This window comes from Taurulus bubalis (genome assembly GCF_910589615.1).
Source record: "Taurulus bubalis genome assembly, chromosome: 19".
Lineage (NCBI taxonomy): Eukaryota > Metazoa > Chordata > Actinopteri > Perciformes > Cottidae > Taurulus > Taurulus bubalis.
Window position 1 is genome coordinate 9244859 of NC_136607.1, and position 22338 is coordinate 9267196.

The 22338-nt window shown below is 41.3% G+C and overlaps 1 protein-coding gene across 1 annotated transcript; it reads left to right on the forward strand.

The window, feature by feature from the left end:
• Positions 1-8707: 8707 nt before the first annotated feature.
• man1b1a (mannosidase, alpha, class 1B, member 1a) lies at positions 8708-19765 on the forward strand (the record flags this gene model as incomplete). Its single annotated transcript, XM_079234687.1, has 14 exons — positions 8708-8809; positions 12411-12519; positions 12976-13118; positions 13257-13331; positions 13820-13962; positions 14735-14847; positions 15472-15663; positions 15839-15987; positions 16291-16479; positions 17006-17196; positions 17506-17626; positions 18054-18248; positions 19343-19474; positions 19556-19765. 14 exons carry the CDS (start codon positions 8708-8710, stop codon positions 19763-19765), a joined length of 2064 nt encoding a protein of 687 aa, XP_079090813.1.
• Between the last annotated feature and the right edge of the window lie 2573 nt (positions 19766-22338).

Below are 22338 nucleotides of genomic sequence, written 5' to 3' on the forward strand. Positions count from 1 at the left end.
GCTTACAATTTAATTGACACTTCAACCTCATTCAGTGCTTACACTTTTCACCTGGAAATTCAAATTATGATGCATTAAATATGCATAAGGCTTTTTTATGGGTACTGTGGAGGTTTTACTGCCACTTGGCTTACAGTCCTCAAGATCTTGTGTCCACAGTCACATATATCTGCCCTGAACAAAGGTAACCACTAAAACAGGATTTTGTTTAAATTCTCAGCAGCATGTGAAAATAGTTATCTTCTGTTTTGAAAGGTTATGCTTCAAATTGGGATTCAATCAATATTTAATTGCATGTTTCTGTCTGCTTGTTGTTTGTCATAAATGGATAAAATGACATTGGTAGTACATCAAAACACACTAAAAATGCTAAATGCTAAAACATGCTGGAGGTGTTTGTGCTTCAAGTCTCTGGTCGTTTTGTCAGATCTCATTGAACTCTCGCTAACCTTTCCCTGCAGGAATGTATTACATCGACCCCAACCAGGGCAGCACAGCGGACGCTCTGCTGGCCTACTGCAGCTTCTCCTCCACATCAAAACAGACTTGCCTTCATCCTCGGGACTCTCAGGTATGAGGGCATCACCTGAAAAGGCGATGGGAAATTGCACCTCTGGATCAATGGCGTTCACGCTAACTTCATTTAGCCCTGTTGTACAAGTCAGTCAGCTCACCCTTTCAGACTGACGACCGAGACGTCTGCATTTACGACTTCACCTTGAGCTTCTGACTCTATCACATTGAAGGAAAATTCTGAATCTTATTTCAGTAGTTTGGACATGATTCATACAGTATCAGTTATGAAATAGCATAATATGGAATTCACTGACTGCATTGCTGAGATTCACTGTCCACACACACACAAACACACACACACAATTGTGAATTTTTCCATTTTTTTTATTTTTCTGATTATTACAACACCCCATGAATGCAATATAATTGACATTGCTCATTCGATTCACTAACTTTATGACTCGCTGTGTTTCAGCACTTGTAATTGAGTCTTGTGGCCACAGTGGCCAACGTTGAGAAGAAGTACCATGGGTTTGCTTTAATATAACTGTGCTGTCATGTTGGCAAAGGACTTTTTTTCTGTACTGCAGTCTATATAGATACACAAAACGCACCTCCCACCCTCTCAACTCTAATACACTAGGCTTGATATAAAAAAATTGATTCACCCAAGCAAAGAATAATATGAATTGGTCTCGGATAGCGTGAAGTGAATGCATCGCCCACCAAGGTAGCCAATTTACCGCTGGTTCATGCTTGAGCTGCATGCTAATGCGGAGCTCATCAGCAGCTGTCTGAACATCGTTGACCTTCACAAGTCTCATATCTGAAAGCAGGACTTGAATTCAGATTATAAATGCGGGCCTTCTTCTCTTTGCCTGCAGTTGCCCATGAAAGCCTGGATGGAAGAACTTTCTGAGGAAGGATCCTATCAGTGGCTCAGCAGGCTGGAGCAAGGGTTTCAGGTGAAGGGAACAACCGTGACTAAACATTCACCCTCATGTGCACTCTGTTGATTGGTGGTATTGGACGTTTAGGGGGCAGGAAGACTAATGGGTCATTAACACATTCTGGGACGATTTCACGAAAGGATTACGCAGCTTTTGCAGCCGCTAGACCTGCACAAATAAGACTAAGAGAAACCGTGTGCTTATCAAAGCACCCAGAAAGGGTGGAATGTGTTATTTGCACATATTTAAATGAGGTTATAGGCATACATTTAGTGCAAATTTGGCTCATTTCGATGCAAATGAGCGTCATTGCAAAAACAGTCCAATTCCCGAAGACAAACGCTAATAGCCCCTTGCAGTCAATCATTAGCTTCTGCAGCCTTGTCTTGTAAAGTGGGTAGTTTGCGAGACTGCACCTAGACCCTTCACATGAATAACAAGCTGGAGATACTTGTCACAATAGAAGATGTTCTACAATAATTTGATGGTTTATTATTATGGTTTGATAAATTCAATGTTGTCCATTTTCCATTCACTTAGTTTGTTCTCACCTTTTTAATACTGCTGACCTTACATTCTTGTTCCTATCTTACCAGTTTTACTACCCAGGTGCTAATGTGGTCCAGATGCGTTTTCTGAGGCTGCACAGCAGCACTGCCGTCCAGAATATGACCTTCTCCTGCCACCCAGGACACAGATTGGGACAGACAGACAGAGACATCAAGTTCCTCACTGACTCGAGAAAGCAAAGTTACCTCGGAGCGCTTAAAGACTGTGTGGTACGTCAAATGCTCTAAACGTCCGATTAGGTGGTTATTATCTTAGTGCGAGTCGTTTTTTGATGTTGCTTTTAAACATCACCATCATAATCATCAGTGGTGCCCGGGTCAGCTTTTGTCATTACCCACCCGACTCACAAAAATATATGCTAATTTTACTTCACTCAGCACTTAGAATTAAATTGTCTCTTCAATCTCATTCACTGCTTACACTTACACTTTCAGACCCCCCCATTGTAACTTTCAGTATTTGTGTTACAACTACAACTACAACTACTACAGCTACAACTTAAAATGATTCAACTGTAAATTTAAATTGGCAATGGCCAATTTTAAATGCTTAAAAAAAGACGGGTGGAGGCACAGCCAACATTTCCCAGGAGCGGGTGTAGAGTGTCGACTTGATCTGTCCTGAACAACAGCAGAACATCATACAGGATGTTTTTTTAATTCTCAACAGCATCTTGAATCACGTGAATAGCGTTGTAAGGTAGTCAGAAAATCTTGGTCGACCTGCCAAAGCTGTCTTGTTGGGATATGCAGTTACATTGTAAACCAAATGATGCGCATGTCAGGGCTTTTGAACATCCTCCACACCCAGCCGACCTGAAATGAGAAATACTCTGCATCTCCAAAACCACAAAAATATGCATTATTAAATCGGGCGTTAATTGCCACTTACGGCTTTTCACAGCAAACCACCATATTTATGCATTGTTGTGGCATTACCTGCGGGTGTGTTGATGGGAAAGCAATCAAATACTAAATAATCGAGAGTTGCTGTCCCCGTTGAGACGAACCTAAAGCACATTCTGCTGAAGTATTGTCACATAAGAAAGTGATGATTCCTTGCAGTTAAATGACAAGAATAAACAGTTATGCATTCTGTTTCCTGTCAGCCTGGAGAGGAGACCCTTTCTGGACCTCGGGAGTCCGTCTTTGAGTTTGAGGACCTCCATCTGCTTCCTCTGAGAGACGTAGCACTGATGGGAGGCGGTAACGTCACACACCAGTTCGGCTTCACTGTCGGACCTGTGTGTTTCAGCTAGAGGTGCTACACAGCTGTGCCGTCCCAGGACACAAATCTCTGTTCAAATCATGGACACCTAGAGGACAACTGGTACATCTCTTCCAATTTCTGAAGACGTCACTTCCTTTCCCTCTTGTTTCAGGGGATTTGATCTCTCAAGTTGAGTGACTCCGATATTCATGAATTTGAGAGGACACAAGCGTCCCCAGGGCTTTTTTTTTTTCAAGGAGAAGTCAATTTTGTTTACAGAGACGTTTATCTTGTATGGAATAATTTAAAAATGTATTTTTTTTTATTTTATCCTTTATATACAATGTTTTTTTTCTCTGTTTGATTTTTGTGAGTTATGTATTTTGGGCTTCAGCCATAGCCGGCCCACAGTGCATATAAAAGCCAGACTGTCCGAACTGACCTCTTAACAATGTGTTCTGCATGGGGACGCAGCTACTGTGGTCCCATTGGCCGTGTGCGACGAGGCCAGTAAAATCTCTCACTGTAGGGCCACGACTGTCAGTGACCTCAGATGTGTCACTTTTCTCAAGGTGCTGATCACGTTTTATTTGAAAGACCATTTCTTTAATCCCCAAAACAATAGAAGAGGACAGTCATGTTGTCTCACGCGTATCAATGGCACATTTCCTCATTTTGAGAAAGCATGCTTTATTGTTTTTACATTTTCATGTCATTGTATCGGGTATTTTCTTACGTCTCAGGTATGATGCATTAATGATATACAAATGGGCGCTGAAGCTGCTGTTTGCCGCAATGTGTTTTTTGTAGTTTAGCATTAAAACAAGAATAACATTAAAGGACCAAAACCAACACTGATTTAGTTATACCAACCTGTTGTACCTTTTCCTCTGAGGCCATTGTTGTCCCAAAAAACTGTTGAAAACACACCAGGGAGCCACAATGTATTCCCATGAACGCACACAAACACAGTTATTTTGACTCAATCCCACACACACCACCCTACTGATGGAAATACTCACTAGAGCACCACAAATTTGTCCACAGCTGAAAATAGTCCCCAACAAATGCACCATTTCCTCCTGTTTGAGTGACATTTGCAAAGAAATTATAGTTGCCAAAGTTGTAGGAAATCACTGGGAAATTTAAAAGATAAAGCGTTATACCATGAGCTGTATTTAATGATTGTCATTTTCAGGTTCCAACCAATGAGCTTGGGAATGAAAGACTAAATCATTGTTGGTTTTGCTCTTTTCATAATGATTTGTTGACAAAAACACCAGCTGTATCCTTTTAAAGTGGTGAATTCCTGCACACCGTTATCAAAAACACACCTGCCTAACAGGTTCACGTTAGACTATTCACTGTTTTAACAATAGAAATGTGTTCTTCTCATGAGAACCAAAGACTGAAGTGAAGCAGCAAAAGCTTACACATCCAGCTATATCCTCCCAGAGCAATACTGTAATGTTGTTCACTGTACTGTAAAGAACCATGCATAAGTTTGCCTGTAGAGTACATGCATGAGTAGCACCCCTCGGCCCTGCAGAGCTTCAATGGCCCCATGGTGAGGGAAGAAAAGTGCCATTACCATCCACTTAGCATTGAGTAATTGCCGTCAACCTGAATTTCTGCTTCATTCAATCTGAGATGTGCTTGGGTCCAGAGAAAAGCAGCACGCCTTGTAGCCTCTCAGCAGAGAGAGTGTGTGTGTGTGTGTGTGTGTGTGTGTGTGTGTGTGTGTGTGTGTGTGTGTGTGTGTGTGTGTGTCAGAGTTGGTCAGCAGTGAGTAATAAGAGATGTGCACTGGATCTCAGGGCGTTTGTGGTTTTCGGGGTTGGACAAAACAGCAGCTCTGCAACAGGAAAACACCAAGACTTCATTTACATGATTATACCAAATTCTCAGCTGTGGAAAATCAGAGGGCCGGCCTGTTTTTGGACGCGGCTGAGGCATGCCACCTCTATATAACGGGGAGGAAATGTACTTATTCTTAATTGCAACCAGGCAAATTGGATTGGATTAACATTGAAGCATTTGAGCCACCGGATTGCGATTCTGGCCTGGTGTTTAACATTAAATGTTTTCTTTATGTATTTAGATTCGTCATATCACCATTCCATATGATAGCCTTAGCTGGCTGAGACTGATCATTGTTACTTTACTTGTTTTGTACAAAGTATCATTTTTTAACTATCTGAAATGACATGCTGGACATCAGTCTTGTGTGATCCCATCATCAGCTCATTCAAAGAATTGTGTCAGCTGAATAAAAAAAGAAATACCTAACCAAATATTGACTCATTGTATGTAATCAGAATTTGTTTTGCAATGATTTTGTCATAAATCAAAGTATTTGAATTAAGTTCTGACCTGATGATGCCGAACATCTAAATATGTTGCACAAACTCCAACAGAAGTTGTATTCCCTTTTTTCAAAGACTAAATATTGACATGCAGCATGAGTTATTGACAAAATTACATTAGGATGCTTTTGTTGCTCTGGATTGCAAATATCTTCGATGAATTTATGGTCCGTTCATAAGTAATGGTAAATATTACAACAATACATTTTTCCCGACTACACAAACGACTATAATAGAAGATGTGTTCCATGAAAATTTAAATCCTCATTTAAATTATCTTTCGTCCATTGTCATTATTTACATAATTTGTAACAGAACTAATTGTGTAATAACGTGCATATTTCAAAAAACTTTTGGACTTTAGGAGGGCCTTGAGGCAATATTCAATTCCAAATGTTTCCCACGCTGCAAATGTAAATATCATGACTGAATACTGTATTTTACCCACGTTCCATCAAACTGCATTTGAATTGAATACAATTTGAGCCAGATGTACTCCACAAGAGGTCAGGAGTGCACAGGTCTAACTTGGTCATATTCTTTGTTAATGTCACAACCTGCACCTCGCTAGAGTTACAGTCAATCTTATATTTCATAGAATTAGAGGCTACGCAATCCCCTCCAATACTGGATAGTAAGTACTTGACAATATATAGATATAGATAAATAAAGATACCCTGACATTTTCTTGTAATCAAATAAATAATCACATTTAGTATTGTTTCCTCAGGATCCCTACAGCAGAGTGGACACTAAGATGGTTTAGTGTTGGTTCATCATAACCAGGTCTACTATCACACTTTTTATTTCACAGCAGCAAACAATCCAATAGTTGTTGAAATATCATAATAATAAGAACTAACCGCATGTAAGTCAATAAGATGCAGCCAGGGAACCATAAGATTATTATTTCTGCTGTGCAGAGGTTGGGAAAAATGATATTCTTCCATAATCATTGATCATAGGTAGACGATGAACTCATTTTGTATTTGCATGTATTTATTTACATGCGTTGTTCCTATTTTTTCATGCTTACTTGTAACTGATGCTTAGGAAAAGTCTAGGAACGGATTATGTAATTTGGTCCTAATTGTTGGGAAAATGTAGTAAATGTTCAAATATTACACCCATTAGATTGATTCCAGTAAAGTGTCAGTGCAACCTGGAGTAGCCTAATCTAGTCAACTGAAGAACTAAGATTTGTCTCCAGGCTATTTCAGTTACCATTGCCATTTAACTGGATGCATAGTTTCCAATTATATTAATACGTGCATGGGTTTAACTGGGACTCGCTATGTAAGGATTTTTTAAAGCGCTTTATGAATTAAGAACAGCTTGAAATAAATCAAATGACCTGCAATACTAAAAATATCTCAGCTGGTGAATTGGGGTGTTAAGGGTTAACCCTCGAGCCGTCGCAGCGCGTGCACGCGTTACGTGACGAGCAGCGTCATCACTTGTCAACTCTTTTCCGCATCTGTCTGTCTTCGCTCGCTAACTTTAGCCATGTTTCCCCCAGTTTCATTTGTTTAACATCTCCTGTGGCAGCCGGTCGTCGTGCGTGACAGTCGGACGGACTATTGTGTTACATGTTGGTTCTTCTGACTGCCGAACAGTTTTACTTTCCATTCAGAAAACACGCCGGGGAAATCACAACAACAAGCTAGCCTCTCGTAGCTAGCCGACAGCCTTCAGGAGGATAACGCAATCGACCAGGCACCGAGGTGAAGGTCTTGTGCCGCTCAGTGTGTGTTTTTAGAGATGTTGTCGGTGTGTTTACACAGCATACAGTGACGTGTGGAGGCTGGGAGGGAACTATGGTAACATTCACCAAATAAGGTAACATAGTACATTAGCTTACTTGGCTGAAATAGCTCGTGGCTGTTATTGACTAACTATGTAAAGGTACCGTCTTTTATTTCGTGTAACGTTACAGCAACTATCTTGCCTTCTTTTAATAACATATTAAATAACTATATTTTCGACTGTAATTTAGACGAGTCAGACTTATGCTCCATTTAGCATTGCTTTAAAGCTGCTTCACCGGTTGTCTGAGCTCACGCTTCCTCGCAAAGACTACGTGACAAGTTACAAAGGGCGTCGTTGTTGTAGTCTAGTCAGCTCTGTTTCCAGCTAACAATCAACATTAGAAGTTAAGATGTTGCCCTAAACGTCACTCAAGTGCACCCGATGCATACGTAAGTAAGCTGTCCATGGTGCTGAAGAGAATGTTGATTCATATCGCCTTTAGTTTAGCTTTAGACAGACATATTATATATGTATATAACTACAGAATTTGCAAAGTAAAGTAAAATAAATGACATAACATACATAGTTGTGTGTGTGTGTGGGTGTGTGTGTGTGTTGCATTGTATTGCATTACAAAAAGCCCAATGCACAATCAACAGTCAGCCTGCTTTATTGTCCATCATGTATGTGTTATTAGAGGGGATGATAATGTTTACGTCATTGTTCTCATTTCCCTTGACGATTAAATGATTATGGTGAGATTCTTCGTGGGAATCTGTGCCAAACAAAGGTGGTTTCTTAAGTCTATATACTATGTTGTTGGCCTGGACATCTCTGCAGAAAGACGATGTTTCATTTCTATTGGTATTGTGACACACATTTAGTCTATTATAAATATGCCGATAGGAAAGTCAGCCAGATGAATTGGAGATATCATTAGAGATATAGGTAACTCACACAAACCGTAATCTTTGTGAAGATTTTATGCTGCACATTGTCTCTCGACAATTGATTAGTCAAAGGATACAATACACATGGCAATTCCATCTCTTACTGACTGGTCCTTGTGGTGGGCCTCATACAATTAGATACTACATTTTATAATAATGAAAAAAAAAATGACACACGGTCACTTAGTCTTTGCACTTTACTTTAATGCATGGCCTTTAAGACATACTACCGTAAAACACCAAAATCCTTTCAGCACAACGGCGGGATAGATCCTACTTTCACAGTTAATGTTTCATATTTTATTATTTAAGGAAGCAGTCATGGTTAGGCTAACTGTTTTATTTCCTTCTCTGAATGCAGCTTCTATGAGTGGCGTTTGTCTGACTGGATCAGAGGATGTATTCGCCTTCCAGAAAGGACTTCATCTCTCTGACACTCACTGATCCCCACAGTCACACTTACAACAACGGCAAACACCGGAGACAGTCCTGCTGGAGGGTGAGTGGTCCCGTGGTGCAGTGTGCAGATCATGGCTCAAGGCAGATGTACCATTCTGACACAGGAACCCTGTGTCTGATGCAATATAATGAGCTTATGTTCAACTTGTGTGTGAAAAATAGGTCCATACACATCACTGCTATAACACAGAGATATGGTTGGTGGCAGTGGTGGAAGACATGGATAACTGTCATTTTATACCATGATACTACATGGAGAGAGGTCGCAAAAACCTGAATAAATATGTGGAAAAACATATTGAATGCAGATGCTTCTATACAAGTTCACTGAATGGTTTGATGAATATGAACATGTCTTTTGTTAAGTAACACTCTCCACCACCATCATCAAAATACCAAATGAAGTGAATACCTTTTAAATGACTGCAGTAGAGACTTGCAGAATTAATTATTTCATAAATGAATTAAGTAATTGAAAAAGGAGCACAGAAGGTGTTCTGAAGGCTCATGGTGGCAACTTCATGTTTCTTGTTTCTTTTATTTGTCTACTATCTTTATAGTGCATATTGTGATCCAGTACATTTTCTGAAAATGTAATTTAGAAACTATGAATTGATCATATAATCAGATGGGGATATACCTTAGAACTCAAGATACCTTATGTTGAAATATTGCCATGAAGCACTCTTGCTCATTGACTTGCAGTAATGTCCGTAATGGCCTAATATGATACAACTTGTGGTATTAAACAAAGTTCTCCGCTTGGTATAGGTGGTATGAAAAAATGTCTTACTGTTGGTGTATATTTTGTCACATGGCCCGGTCCGAGTTGATGGATTGCTTATTTGCTTGGGTATGCTTCTGATCACTTCCCCCAGATAGAACATCTCTGTCTTTAATGAAATGTGTCTTCTTTGAGACAAATCAATTTATAGGTTTCAGTCTTCGGTTCTTAATCCTCCTTTGTTGTTAAGCACCCTGAACTTTCAAACTCCTTTAGATAAGAGCATCCCCTGAGCAGATGATCACTACAGTGAGATAAAACAAATTCCGCTTGTCTCACCGTCTCTCTCCTGTCTCCATGCACATTCTCTTTAATCTTGTTTTCTTTGCTTTCCTACATGTCTCACTCCTCCTCATGCTCTCTCACTATGAGCCTCCTTCGTCTCCTTTTTTGTTTTTTGTGCTCAGTGTGTTGCACTTCCAATTTCACGTCTCTTTAGTTTACTGCTCCTTCCTCAGAGGTTGCTGCTTTGTTCACAGTTTAAACTTGCTTCTTACATATTGCCAGCATGTGGCAACTCCACTGGTTACCGACTGCTAGCAATAAGAAAAAATAAGTCAGTTTGTATAGAAATCTATGAGAAAATGACTCTACTTCTCTCTTGATTTATTACCTCAGTAAACATTGTAAATATGGGTTTATGGTTTCAATCTCTAGTTTCAAGTCTTCTTCAATACAGCACAATGCTTCATTTAGTAAATCATGGTCGCGTTGAGAGTAAAACTAAATGATAAAGCAGGGTATGCTTTAGGGATGACTACCTTGTGATTGACAAGAACCTGTTAATCAGGATAGGTGCTCAGCAATGTGTATCGCTCCCTAGCTCTACCCTCTTGTCCAAATATGCTCACCTCTGGCTCCAAAAATACAAAAGGGCGATGGCTAAAATGCCGAACTCACGGCTTCAAAATGGTAATCCACAATCCAATGGTTGACATTTTACACAGTCCAGGGTTACTCTGTTGGATCAGCTTCATCAACTTTTATGGGAACGCTTCAAGTGCAAGGATTAGAGGTGTATTTTTTTTTAAACCGTGCAATGAGAGATTGCTTTGCTCTGTACAGCTGTCAGTGTTGTGCAACATACACCAAAGGCGTTATTTACGGTCCTGCACATAAACTGACACACACCAAACGCAACATACAGATAGACAGAATTCAGGGAACTGTAGCCAGATCGTGCCATTCTGGGGAACAAATGCAATAAGATGGCTGCTTTTTCTGAGGAATTGAAATGCGTAGATGCTGAGAAATAGGACAGTGGTGTATCATGATACACAACAACCTGCAATGATCAACAGGTATGAATGGGGGCTTGCACAGAAAACAATGGCTTGATCTCCGTTATATGCTGCCGGTGTGTGTTCCTTTTAATTCAATAATATGAGGCCTAACACGTCTTTTTTCCCACTAACAAATCTGCTTAGTTTGTCAATATTTAATTCAAATTTCTTCCCTCTTCTAATTTCCCCCAAAATAATGTTCAGGATCCATCTCCGCATCTGTTTTTAAATCCAAAAACTGATATAAAACACTCAGTATTATTATACAAACAAAACAAATAAAAACAGATTGTTTCAACTTGTCTTTGCAAATACCCTGACCAAAAACAAAAGGGCTTCTTTAATCATCATTTCAACATGATTACTTCTTTTGTTCATCCTTATTTTCAAAATAAGCACGTCTGTTCAGTCAGCTCTCATGAAGGCCAGGGAATTAATTTATTTATCTGAATTCAAAGGCACGCCAGAGCGCTCATCGACTGATCTGTAACATTTTATTTCAGCAGTATATCAACCAACAGTTCCTCTATGAAGCCAGCTTCATAGCAGAGACATCGATTTGGCTCAGCAGCACTCTACTGTAACTGTGGGTTTTTAAATTTGATTACGGTTTATGGTCCCTGAGAAAACTATTCTCCGCAAATCATGTTCCTCTGAGTGGCTTGTTGGCTCGCCGTTTGTCTCACACAGCAAAAAAGGATGTGTCCGCGTGCTTCACCCCTGTACACATGCCATTGGTTTCCTTTAACGTTTCCAAATTGCTCTTGATCCCCCATTTGTGTGTGTGTGTGTGTGTGTGTGTGTGTGTGTGTGTGTGTGTGTGTGTGTGTGTGTGTGTGTGGCTTTCAATAGCCAACCTTTCGATTGAGCTTCACTGACTACAGCTTACTGCAAATAGAGAAGATGCATAATTTTGTCTTCTTCATTGTGCAGTATCATCGGTTTAAAAAAAATAAATAAAAGGAAATATGATGTCTACCTAATATCTGCTGTGCTGTTCACATATCCATTTGTCATGGAGAGGAAAGACTGACACACAGTTGTATGTACTATACCATAAGGTCTGGTTTGTAAAAATGCAGCATTGGACTGAACAGTATATGTTGATGCTGTCATGGTGAGGGAGTCATGAGCGAAGTCAAAGTAAAACGTCCCTAGAGATAAAGTCTGTTGTGTGACAATGGCTCAATAGTTTCATGGTGTTGCACCGGTGTTAATTAGAGCAGGTAAGAGAGCGGTACCCCTCTGCCTGTTTTCCTTCTCTCCAGAGAGACCCTGACTCTGTCCCTCACTGCTCTGCCATGTATAGCTGGTTACTTAGATCATTTATGAATGAGCTGCCACTGGGCTCAACGCATCAGGTGGAGAGAGATGTTGAGGGTCAACCACACCAGAAAAGGCCATCGGGATTTTCCCTCTTTCACTCTGCTATTTTCAAAGGTCCATAAACAGATTTGTAAGATATATTAAGAGTTGGAGGATTTTAGAATCTGCTGACAGACGCTTTGACTCCAGAGGTTTGAAGACACGCGCCAGTGTCGTCGGCTTCATGTTTTTTTTTTATCTCTCTACAGAAATGGAAGCAGCTGTCTCGGCTCCAGCGAAGCCTCATCCTGTTCCTGCTGGCTCTGCTGCTCATATTTGGACTGCTCTCCTATCCCAGCATCACAGAGCAGTGGAGAGGTAAACAATGCCTCCCAGCGCAACGCTTAACTTACACATACACATGCTGATGAGCTGGATTGCCTGTGTGTTGCGATAGGTGGGGGTGAGGAATTTCAGTGAATTGCTTCAAGGCCACGAGACGCTCCGATAGTTTGTCTTTGTTGTTTAGAAGAGTTTTTATGCTCATTTGTGTTTGTGAAACCCTGCTTGCTTTTACTCTTTTTTTGTTTTACTTTCACTGTATTTGATTTTCCCTCCACATTCACACTGAGGTGGCTACATTTGAAAATGCTTCTATTGCCTTGTGTTTGGGCTTTGCATTCACACTTCACTTCGATTTTTTTCACACCTAAAAACTGAGATTTCTGTATTTTCCAGATGACTAATATTCTGATGGCTTTACAATTATAATTTAGCTAGCTAGCATAGTGTGGACTTAGTCTCATCTTATTTTCTTGTTCATTCTGTGTTCAGGGTGGTCTGACAGGGATGACTGGCTGGAGCTGAATGACCGAGACATAAAGGGTCTTCCTCTAGATGTTCAGTCTATATTGGATCAAGTTGCAGGAAAAGCTCTGCCTCCTGTGGCAGGGCCTCATGTGCTGCCAGCGCCTCATGTGCTGCCAGTTGTGGATCCAGATGCGGGTGCGGGTGCTGTGGTGGAGCCAGATATGGGTGCGGGTGCTGTGGTGGAGCCAGATGTGGGTGCAGGTGCTGTGGTGGAGCCAGATGTGGGTGCAGGTGCTGTGGTGGAGCCAGATGTGGGTGCAGGTGCTGTGGTGGAGCCCAGAGGACCAAACGTCCCCATTTTTCCTAAACCTCCCACTAAGGTGAGAGTTGTGTTTGTGTTTATTTATTTCACACCAGTCAACATTATTAATGAAGTACTCATGCTGAAGTCACCCAAGATTGTTGCTTGATGTTAATTACAGTCAGACACATTACGCTGACATCACACCGAACTGAAGAGTCATCATTAAAAACAGCTTTACTTGTTACACTATTTGATATTTTCTCTTTTAATTCAGTGTTGCGTGTGCATTTTGAGATGACTTGTACAATGCTCACTGTTTTGGTCAGCATTGTGCTTTTCTGTTGATAAAGCACTTCAATAATTAATGTTCATTGGAGACGTAGTGAAAAGGTACATCCATCACTGGTGGGGAACTCTGTTCTCGTGCTTATTTACTTATTGCTGGTCCACAGATTTGTGATTATATCTTATATTTTGTGACAACAGTTTGCTAAAGTGGTTGTAAAAGTGCACTATTGCCCCATTTAAAATGTAGACTCTTATTATTCAATTTATCTGCAGATTAAGACTTTCCCAAACAAGAGAGGTCCGCCGAGCCTGCATAAAGATGGAAATATTTCAAACACAGTCGGTGGGGAGAAGCAAGTGCAAGAGGTGGTTCGAGAAGAAGAAGGGGAAGAGGAGGACAAAGAAAAGAAGATTGTCAGGTAATCTGTTTGTTGTTGCTGTTTGTTTGTTTTGCAACTGTTTGCCAAAAAAGTCAGAATATTTTCCAATCAACGATGACCAATCAATGTTGACTGGAAATGTAGTCAATTGAAGCAAATTCCTCCGTTTTTGTCATTGACTGAGAAAGCTGGGTATTCCTGTCTGCCAGGATACCAGGATGCATTGTGCGCGAGAGCTTCTGACGCCTGAAGTGTCACCGTCAGTCTTATCCTCTCGCACGTCTCGGTCTCCCTCTGCTGCATCTTTACTACATTGGCTCCAATACATACGATTGAATAGCCAGCCAAAACACAGTGAAATGTATCCTCGTCCAGAACATCCTCTGCACTCATAGTTTGGAATACCAATGTTACTGTTAAGAGGGGAAAAGGAGCTGGATTGCAATACAACGCTATGCAATACTGTTTTTGAGCGTTTTTTAGAGCACAGCCCCCCTTGCTACCCAGAGGCAGAGACTAGAATACCAAGCTTCCTTACCTCCAACTACATCACTGTCATGACGATGGCTTTCTTGTACAATGTAGCACACGCTGAGGGATGTATCGCTTCATTTACCCTCAATGCTGACGTCTACATAACATTTGTGCCAAATTTCCCGAAGTACAACATGATGACATGGCGTGTTAACATGATGTTACTCAGAATAACAGCATCAAGTATTTTCCAGCCGCACCCAGACCCTGCAGCATTTGTTGCAGTACATGAATCAGAGAAACGGTTGTAAGACGGCTTTTTACTTTCGTCTCGCAGCTGGAGGGGAGCAATGATCGAAGCTGACCAAGCCACAGAGCCGCCTCCCTCGACCAATGAGAAAGAAGCTGCGGCTCCCCCAGCTGACTCTGCTGACACTGTGCTACTGGAAGGTCTGTTCGCAATTCAAATTTTTGGCTTTTTACCTAAGGATTTTTACAGAAAGTGAACATGAGAAGTTAAAGTACATGGTCTTCAACAAACGATTATCCATCTATTTGTTTTTGTTTTTTCTGAATAATCCCAAAATAGTTTAGTCTATAAAATAATACTTTTAGTCCAAAGAAAGATTTCCACTTTATGATGATGAAGTGGAAATCATATGATTGTATTGTCATTCTTTATTGGTCTACAGCCTTGTATCATTGGGTTCCTCCTCTCTCATTCTGTTCATTCTGAAATTAAGAGAACATTTCTTAATAATTTGGTCTACTGACAAAAGTTTTCACCTCAAGCATATTCTTTAATATAGCATTGTCCAGCTCTACTGGTATATGCTGTTCAAAGCACAGCTCTTGTTTTTTCTCTTCTTTTTACAGTTTTAATATTTCTAACACACAGGACAAAACCCTGCTGTGCTTAAAGCAGCAGTGACAGCACATGGTACAGAATATTCCTTCTACTGAGGAAAAAAAAAATCAGAAAATGAGACTCACATTGTTGAGGGAGCATCCTATAGGAAACAAAGACTTTTAAGAGCACGCTTTCATTTCTTATTCATTCCTTTTTGTTTGTAGTTTCAATTGGAACTGAGGACAGACTGGAGGCCGTATGTGATGCCTTCAGACATGCCTGGAAAGGCTATAAGGACTACGCCTGGGGTCACGATGAGCTCAAGCCCATCTCCAGGTCTTTCGGGGAATGGTTCGGACTGGGTTTGACGCTCATTGATTCTTTGGACACAATGTGGATTTTGGGCCTAAAAGAAGGTATTGCATGTCGGTCAATACTGATTATAGAGTCTTTTTTTTTAAGCCTTCGGGGAGGTGGAGTTCATAAAAACTGATGTGACTAGATTTATGTAGCCCAATCGTTATCTCAATGTATTTATTTTTCCCCTTCCTCTCTCTTTCCCACTCTTGTACCTCGACTCACTCCACATAGAGTTTGCAGAAGCAAAGGACTGGGTCGAGAAAGAGCTCTCTTTTGACAAGAACGTGGACGTAAATCTTTTTGAGACAACCATCCGTGTCCTCGGGGGCCTGCTGAGTACCTACCATCTGACAGGAGACCAACTCTTTCTGGAGAAGGCTGTGAGTCCGTCCATAACGAGCTCTCTTACTGTCCTGTTTTCTTCTGTTTTTTGTTTTTCAAGAAATCCGTTTCAACTATGAGAATGCAACTATATATAGCTTCATAGTCAACTATACTGTCGAGCTGACGAGGTTCAGAGTCTCCTCTGCCCCAGTTGCAAGTCAACAGCTGTCTTCATTTTTAACGATGTGGTAATGTTATGTGTGACGCGGTTGCATTTTCAAAATAAAGCCAATGATTACTAACTCTTATAAGACAGAAAAACTAATTCCCCCCCCATTCTGTTTCCTCTCTCTCCACAGAAAGATCTCGGGTCTAGGTTGATGCCTGCCTTCAAAACTCCCTCAAAGATCCCGTTCTCAGACGTCAACATCGGGAAGGGAACAGCTCACCCGCCTCGGTGGACGTCGGACAGCACGCTGGCCGAGGTCACGAGCGTTCAGCTGGAATTCCGAGAGCTGAGCCGCCTCACTCAGGACCCACGGTACCAGGTCAGGATACCAGGAGAGCCTCCACTGCAGCCCAACGTGCTCCGGTGTGCGTGTCCAATAATTTCGATGTGGCAGTTCTCTGCGATGGAGTGAAAAATAAGTGGATAATTGATATAGATTTTAGATGGTTTCAGTTCAGTTAAAATCTGACATTAAGTACAGCGTTCAGACACTTGTATGATTGAAGTGACAAGCATGAGCTAGGATTTGCTTTAAATCCATCAGGTTGTCAGTTTGAGTGATTCCAGAAACCGGAGGTCGCCCCTGAAGCTTTTAAGCCCAACCTGACATACATTTGAGTAATTTCTGTCCTAACCTTAGCCAGCCAGCCCTGTGAGACGTAGCTTTTGATGAGCACAATTTCATCAAAGCGTGAAATTGCTAATAATTCTCCAATGATAAATTGCGGTATTTTTCAAATGTATTTGCCCACACGCCGGCAGTATGCAAAGTGAGTTGGGTTCATTATCTAATGTCTAGATGCTAATGTTAGCTCCTTTTTCTTTTTTTTCTCTTGCCTCAACAGGAGGTTGTGAATGAGGTAATGAAGCTGGTCCACAAGCTGCCAGGCAAACAAGACGGCCTGGTGCCCATGTTCATCAACACCAACAGCGGCCAGTTCACCCACAAAGGGGTCTACACCCTCGGTGCCAGGGCAGACAGCTACTACGAGTACCTGCTCAAACAGTGGATCCAGGGAGGCAAGACGGAAGACGAGTAATTCCAACTTTGCATTTCTGAGTTGATGTTCTGTGATTGTGAGAGAAAACACTGGATTTTAAGCTGGAACAACAAGGCCAGTACCGAGACACATTTAGAGAAGAACATGAAATCACTGCATGGCACCTCCTTTTAAGTATAATATTTTGTGTGTATGTTATATTGTGATTTAGTCACCAGAAATATTTTCCTTGTGATAATGAGTCATTGCACAGCCCTAAACAGTGTCACTACAGACTGACTAATATTATACTGACTAATATTTCTATCACATTCTGTCACATTTCCTGTTTATGTGTTGTCCAGCCTGTTGGAGGACTACCTTCAGGCTGTGAAAGGAGTGAAAAAGCACCTTGTGAGACAGACGGGACCCAGCAAATTGACCTTTGTGGGAGAGTTGTCCCACGGCCGCTTCAACCCAAAGATGGTAGGGATGCTCACCAAAAGTCAGTGTGTAAAATGCTTGCGGTGTCAGGGGTTCACAAGTCCTTAATAAACCTCGGAGCTGCTGAAAACCTCGAAAGCTCATTTTGTTAACCCAGCTCTTCTATGTTATGTAAATAGCTCGTACAGCACAAGGACCCCTGATTGTTGTCACATAATTTGCACACTGCCAAAACCCAATGCACTGAGAGACAATGACTGCCTTTGTGACCGCCTTTGTTCAATCAAGCAGCCTTTGTGCTTTTGTTGAACCGGTAGCCGTACAAACCCGTGTGCTCTTCTGTCCATCAGCCGGTCCAATCAATTCCATCTCATCATTATCTCCCGTCTGTCTCGTCCTCCCCGATTGCTCCTCTCTCTCTCTCTCTCTCTCTCTCTCTCTCTCTCTCTTCCTCCCCCCCCCCCCCCAGGACCACCTTGTGTGCTTCCTGCCAGGAACCTTGGCCCTTGGGGCCCACAACGGCCTCCCGGGTGACCACATGGACCTGGCAGTGCAGTTGATGGAGACGTGTCACCAGATGTACAAACAGATGGAGACAGGGCTGAGCCCAGAGATCGTACACTTTAACCTGCAGGCCAGTGATGGAAACGATGTCGTTGTGAAGGTGAGGCTAATAGAGGAAAGCTGGCATTTTTATTTTTCTTCATTTTTTTGTTATTACGTCATCCTTGATATTTACATTTTTTTAATGTATTTTGTTTTATCTATTCCCTATTTTTAAGTGTGTGTCTAAGGTGTGTGCATGTACCATCTATTGTACCCTATATAATGGGTCTTGCTGTAACGGTTCATTTCAAAATGTATATTTAAGATGCAATTAAAACTAAAAAAACTGGTCTAAATGCCAACTGACCTTGTGTTAAGCAATTTGACAAAATCTCTTTGTAGATTAAAATGGATGTACAATTGGAAAAACTCTTTCTACTCTGCTTTCTATTGAATGCCTATTCTGTCATTTGAAAGAAGCTACAGGGACCAAAATGAGTGCGAGTCTAGATTTGTCATGGGAGTTGTGTCCATAACCTTCCCAACCCTCCTCAATACTCATTTTCTTTTTCATTAACTGCGCCACGTTTATCAAAGCATCCAATGTTATTGCAATTGTCTCCACTGCAGCCTTCATTAACATTAACATTAACCTCAAAATTATGAAACATTTCAGGAGCTCATTCTATTCCTAATTAATTCAAATTAAACACTAAGGAAATGAATGTCAGATTATACAGGATTCATCAATTTAATACACAGATTGTTTTAGATTGACCGTTGTTTACAGGCGCCTTTGTGTGGGTAATAAAACGAGAAATAAAAACAATAGTTGAAGTAAAAAATCCTCATAAAGAAGATATAAAGGTGGCTCCCTGGGCCCCACTGGTTGTTACCGTGGACTTGTTTTATTCGACAGCAGAAAGATGACACACAGGCTTTCTGTAAACTCATGAATTCTTTTATTGTGTTATTTATGGATTCGCTTATATTTACATAAAACATTTGTTTGGCAAATCCGTAGCACTTCCATTAATCAAGATCTAGGACAAGGCACCTTTTTTTAGTTTGCGTTTTAAATTAAGCAAACTCGCATCTCGCCTCAGACAAGTTTCAAAATCATTTTTTCTTGTGAGCAATAACTAATCTATTCTTTTTTTTTATTATTAATTAGATATTTATTGGCATTTGTTTTCTTCATTTCTCCTCCAGCCTGCAGACAGACACAACCTGCTGAGGCCAGAAACGGTGGAAAGTCTGTTCTACATGTACAGATTCACGAAGGACCCCAAGTACAGAGACTGGGGCTGGGAAATACTGCACAGCTTCAATAACTACACTAAAGTACAGACGAGATTATTCACTAACATTAGCATTACATTTTGTGTCCTTAAACCACCTGACCGAACGCCTCCACTTCTGCAGGTCGCCGGTGGTGGCTACACGTCCATTAACAACGTCCGTGACCCCGTGAACCCCGGGCCCCGGGACAAGATGGAGAGTTTCTTCCTCGGGGAGACGCTGAAGTACCTGTATCTGCTCTTCTCCGACGACATGGAGCTAATCAATCTCGACAAGTATGTCTTTAACACAGAGGCCCACGCGCTGCCCATATGGCCCTCCCCACCCAAGTGATGTCACCATGCAGGAGATGTGTGCAAAGATCCGACCAACAGAGTACGAGTCAAAGACTGTTGTTGCCGCTCAGTCCGGCAATTCTCTTGAGCAACCGTCCAGGCTGGACTGCTGTGTTGAGCAGTGAAGCAGACCTGCGCCGTCTACTTGTACTTTGACACGTTTCCATATGGGGGGAGTTTGTTTTTTTCTTCCCGTTTTTCCTCATTTTTCCTAAGGAAAATGTTTTGTGATAGAGCTGGTCTCTAATGTATAAAGCCTTTTTTGTTGTTAAAAAAAACAACATCATGGACTGATGCTGGCTCCAAACAGGAGACAATGGCAAGAGGCCTTTATTACGCGGCTGACTGGCAGAGTTCCTGTATTTGTGTGTGGTCACAACACTCAATGTCATCCCTGACTTTTTCTTTCCGATGTGAGGTGAACATCCTCATCATCCTCACATGGTCAGGTGTCATGGCTGAAGGAGTCCACAGATGTATTCAGCTAACTCACTGATGTTTGAAGGTGCAGCCGGAGGAGTCACATACTGTTGGTTCAAGTCTTTAGGTTGGCAGAAGCCAGTGCACTCACTCGTGTTTCAGAATGACATAAAATAAGTAAAGTTGTAATTTGAATCCCCTTTGGGATGACCGTAACGTTCCATCCTCAGTGTTTAGGAGCGATGGGCAGCTACAGAGCAGAGTCCTGAGACCAATTTCACTTCTGAGGCCAGTGCCTTGCTGAAAAGGAAATGCAGCGTATTCCTAACACCTAACTTGAATGTCTTTAATGAAACATTGGCTTTGAGTAAAGTATACGGGCGTTCATGGCTAGTAGCTCGCCATAACCCAGCGCTTATACAAATACAATTTATTTACAACTTTATCGATGATGTTAAATGCATCCAAGCCTGTGTTGTTATTTGGGTACAAACTGCTGCTTTCTGATTCGTCCAGCTTCCAGGCTTTGAGCTCAATGGATTCTCGTTGCATATTTTCGTGCGTTGTCAAGAGTTTGTCGTTCATGATGTTGTCAGACACTTCTAGTAGCAAACTGAGCCTGTCGCTGGCAAAAAAAACAAGCACTTTTAGTGGACGCACATTGAGTCAAGTTAATTCACTTTAGATGTGGTAAATGTTATTGTACAGTCAGACCCCGTAGTCACTACCACGTGAAATGAAAAGATCAGTAAACAACAACCGGACCTCCATTAACAACACAGAGTAGTCAGTGGGTTTAAGTCCTGTTCTTATGACCCCAAAGTATACAGAGGTCCGTTTCATGAATCAGTGGTGAACGATGTTCAGTTGGAGCTGCGCACATAACGACCTCTTGTTTAACTGATGAATGTATACATTGTTCTTTTTATCGTTTTATTTCACATTTGGTCATTAATGGAGCATTTGTTAGCAAGTGCGTTCATATGAACTCTAGTCCCCCGGTTTTGGGTCTCATCCTGGTTTTGATTCAATTTGGGACCGTAGTCCCACTTGTTTAACGTGATATGAAGAACAATTAATGAAAGGCTTTCATGCAGTCTTAAATTCTCCGTGAAGTTGGATGAAAAATAAACCAAGTCGTTGCGTCATCGTGTCCCTGCGTGCAGCCGTTTGTTCAAAGACGATTCGTGCAGAAAATGAAGTCGGTTGAGTTGTTTTCGTCACACCTTAAAGGTTTGATTCCTGCTGCGTGGCAATCTCCGGCGCCCCGTCAAAATGTAATGTGGAGCAGTGGGGGCAGCGCTTGTTTTCCATGTAGTTACATCGACCAATGAAGTTGAAGGACAGGAGCTGCTCTGAACACGGCCACACTGTTCCCCTTTCGCTTTCAATTCTTAGGTCCAAAAAAAGGATCGATCGTCTTGATTCTTTTTTTTTTCTCGCGGTTTGACCAGTCCTTCACATACTGACCCACATCATTGAATGTGCACTACGTTTGCCAATGCTCTGCTGTGCCTATTGAAATGTATATTGTGCTGCGGTGGTTTGGTTCTGTTGTTTATGTTTTGTTTTTTCATTGCTGCTGTATCAGTGGTGTTTATTTGTGAAGTGCTACGAGTGAAAGTACGATTCCTGGTTTCTACGTTTACTCTGGATGGGTAGGTGTAAATATTTTGTATAAATTGTTTCTGACTTGTTGCGACCTGTGTGTCCGCTGATTATTGATCCCTTTTCTGGTTTTGATATTCCATGTCAAAAACGTTCTGTTTTAACCAGCTCATTTTCTGTGTCTACTACTCACACTGGCCTTCCGAAATCCATTTTTTTTCTTTTACACTGCAATTAAATATCATAAGAATGCTTACTTGATACTGAATAGCTCTACTACATGTTGAAATTGGTCCTTACATTGTATTTTATGCTTTATCCAGCCATCCATTAATCCAATTTTATTTCCTGGTGCATATAAAATGATGATTTGATGGGAGATGTATTCCTGTGTACATGCATTAATATGTTTCTCTAATAACCTTGAGTGTTTTTGTGACAACATTCGAACCAGACTTGGCCTGGAGAGGGAGAGATACGGCCGTCATGAGGCGCTATCGGTGTAGATGGTTTGTGTGACTCTCGCAGGAAAAGCAACTCTGG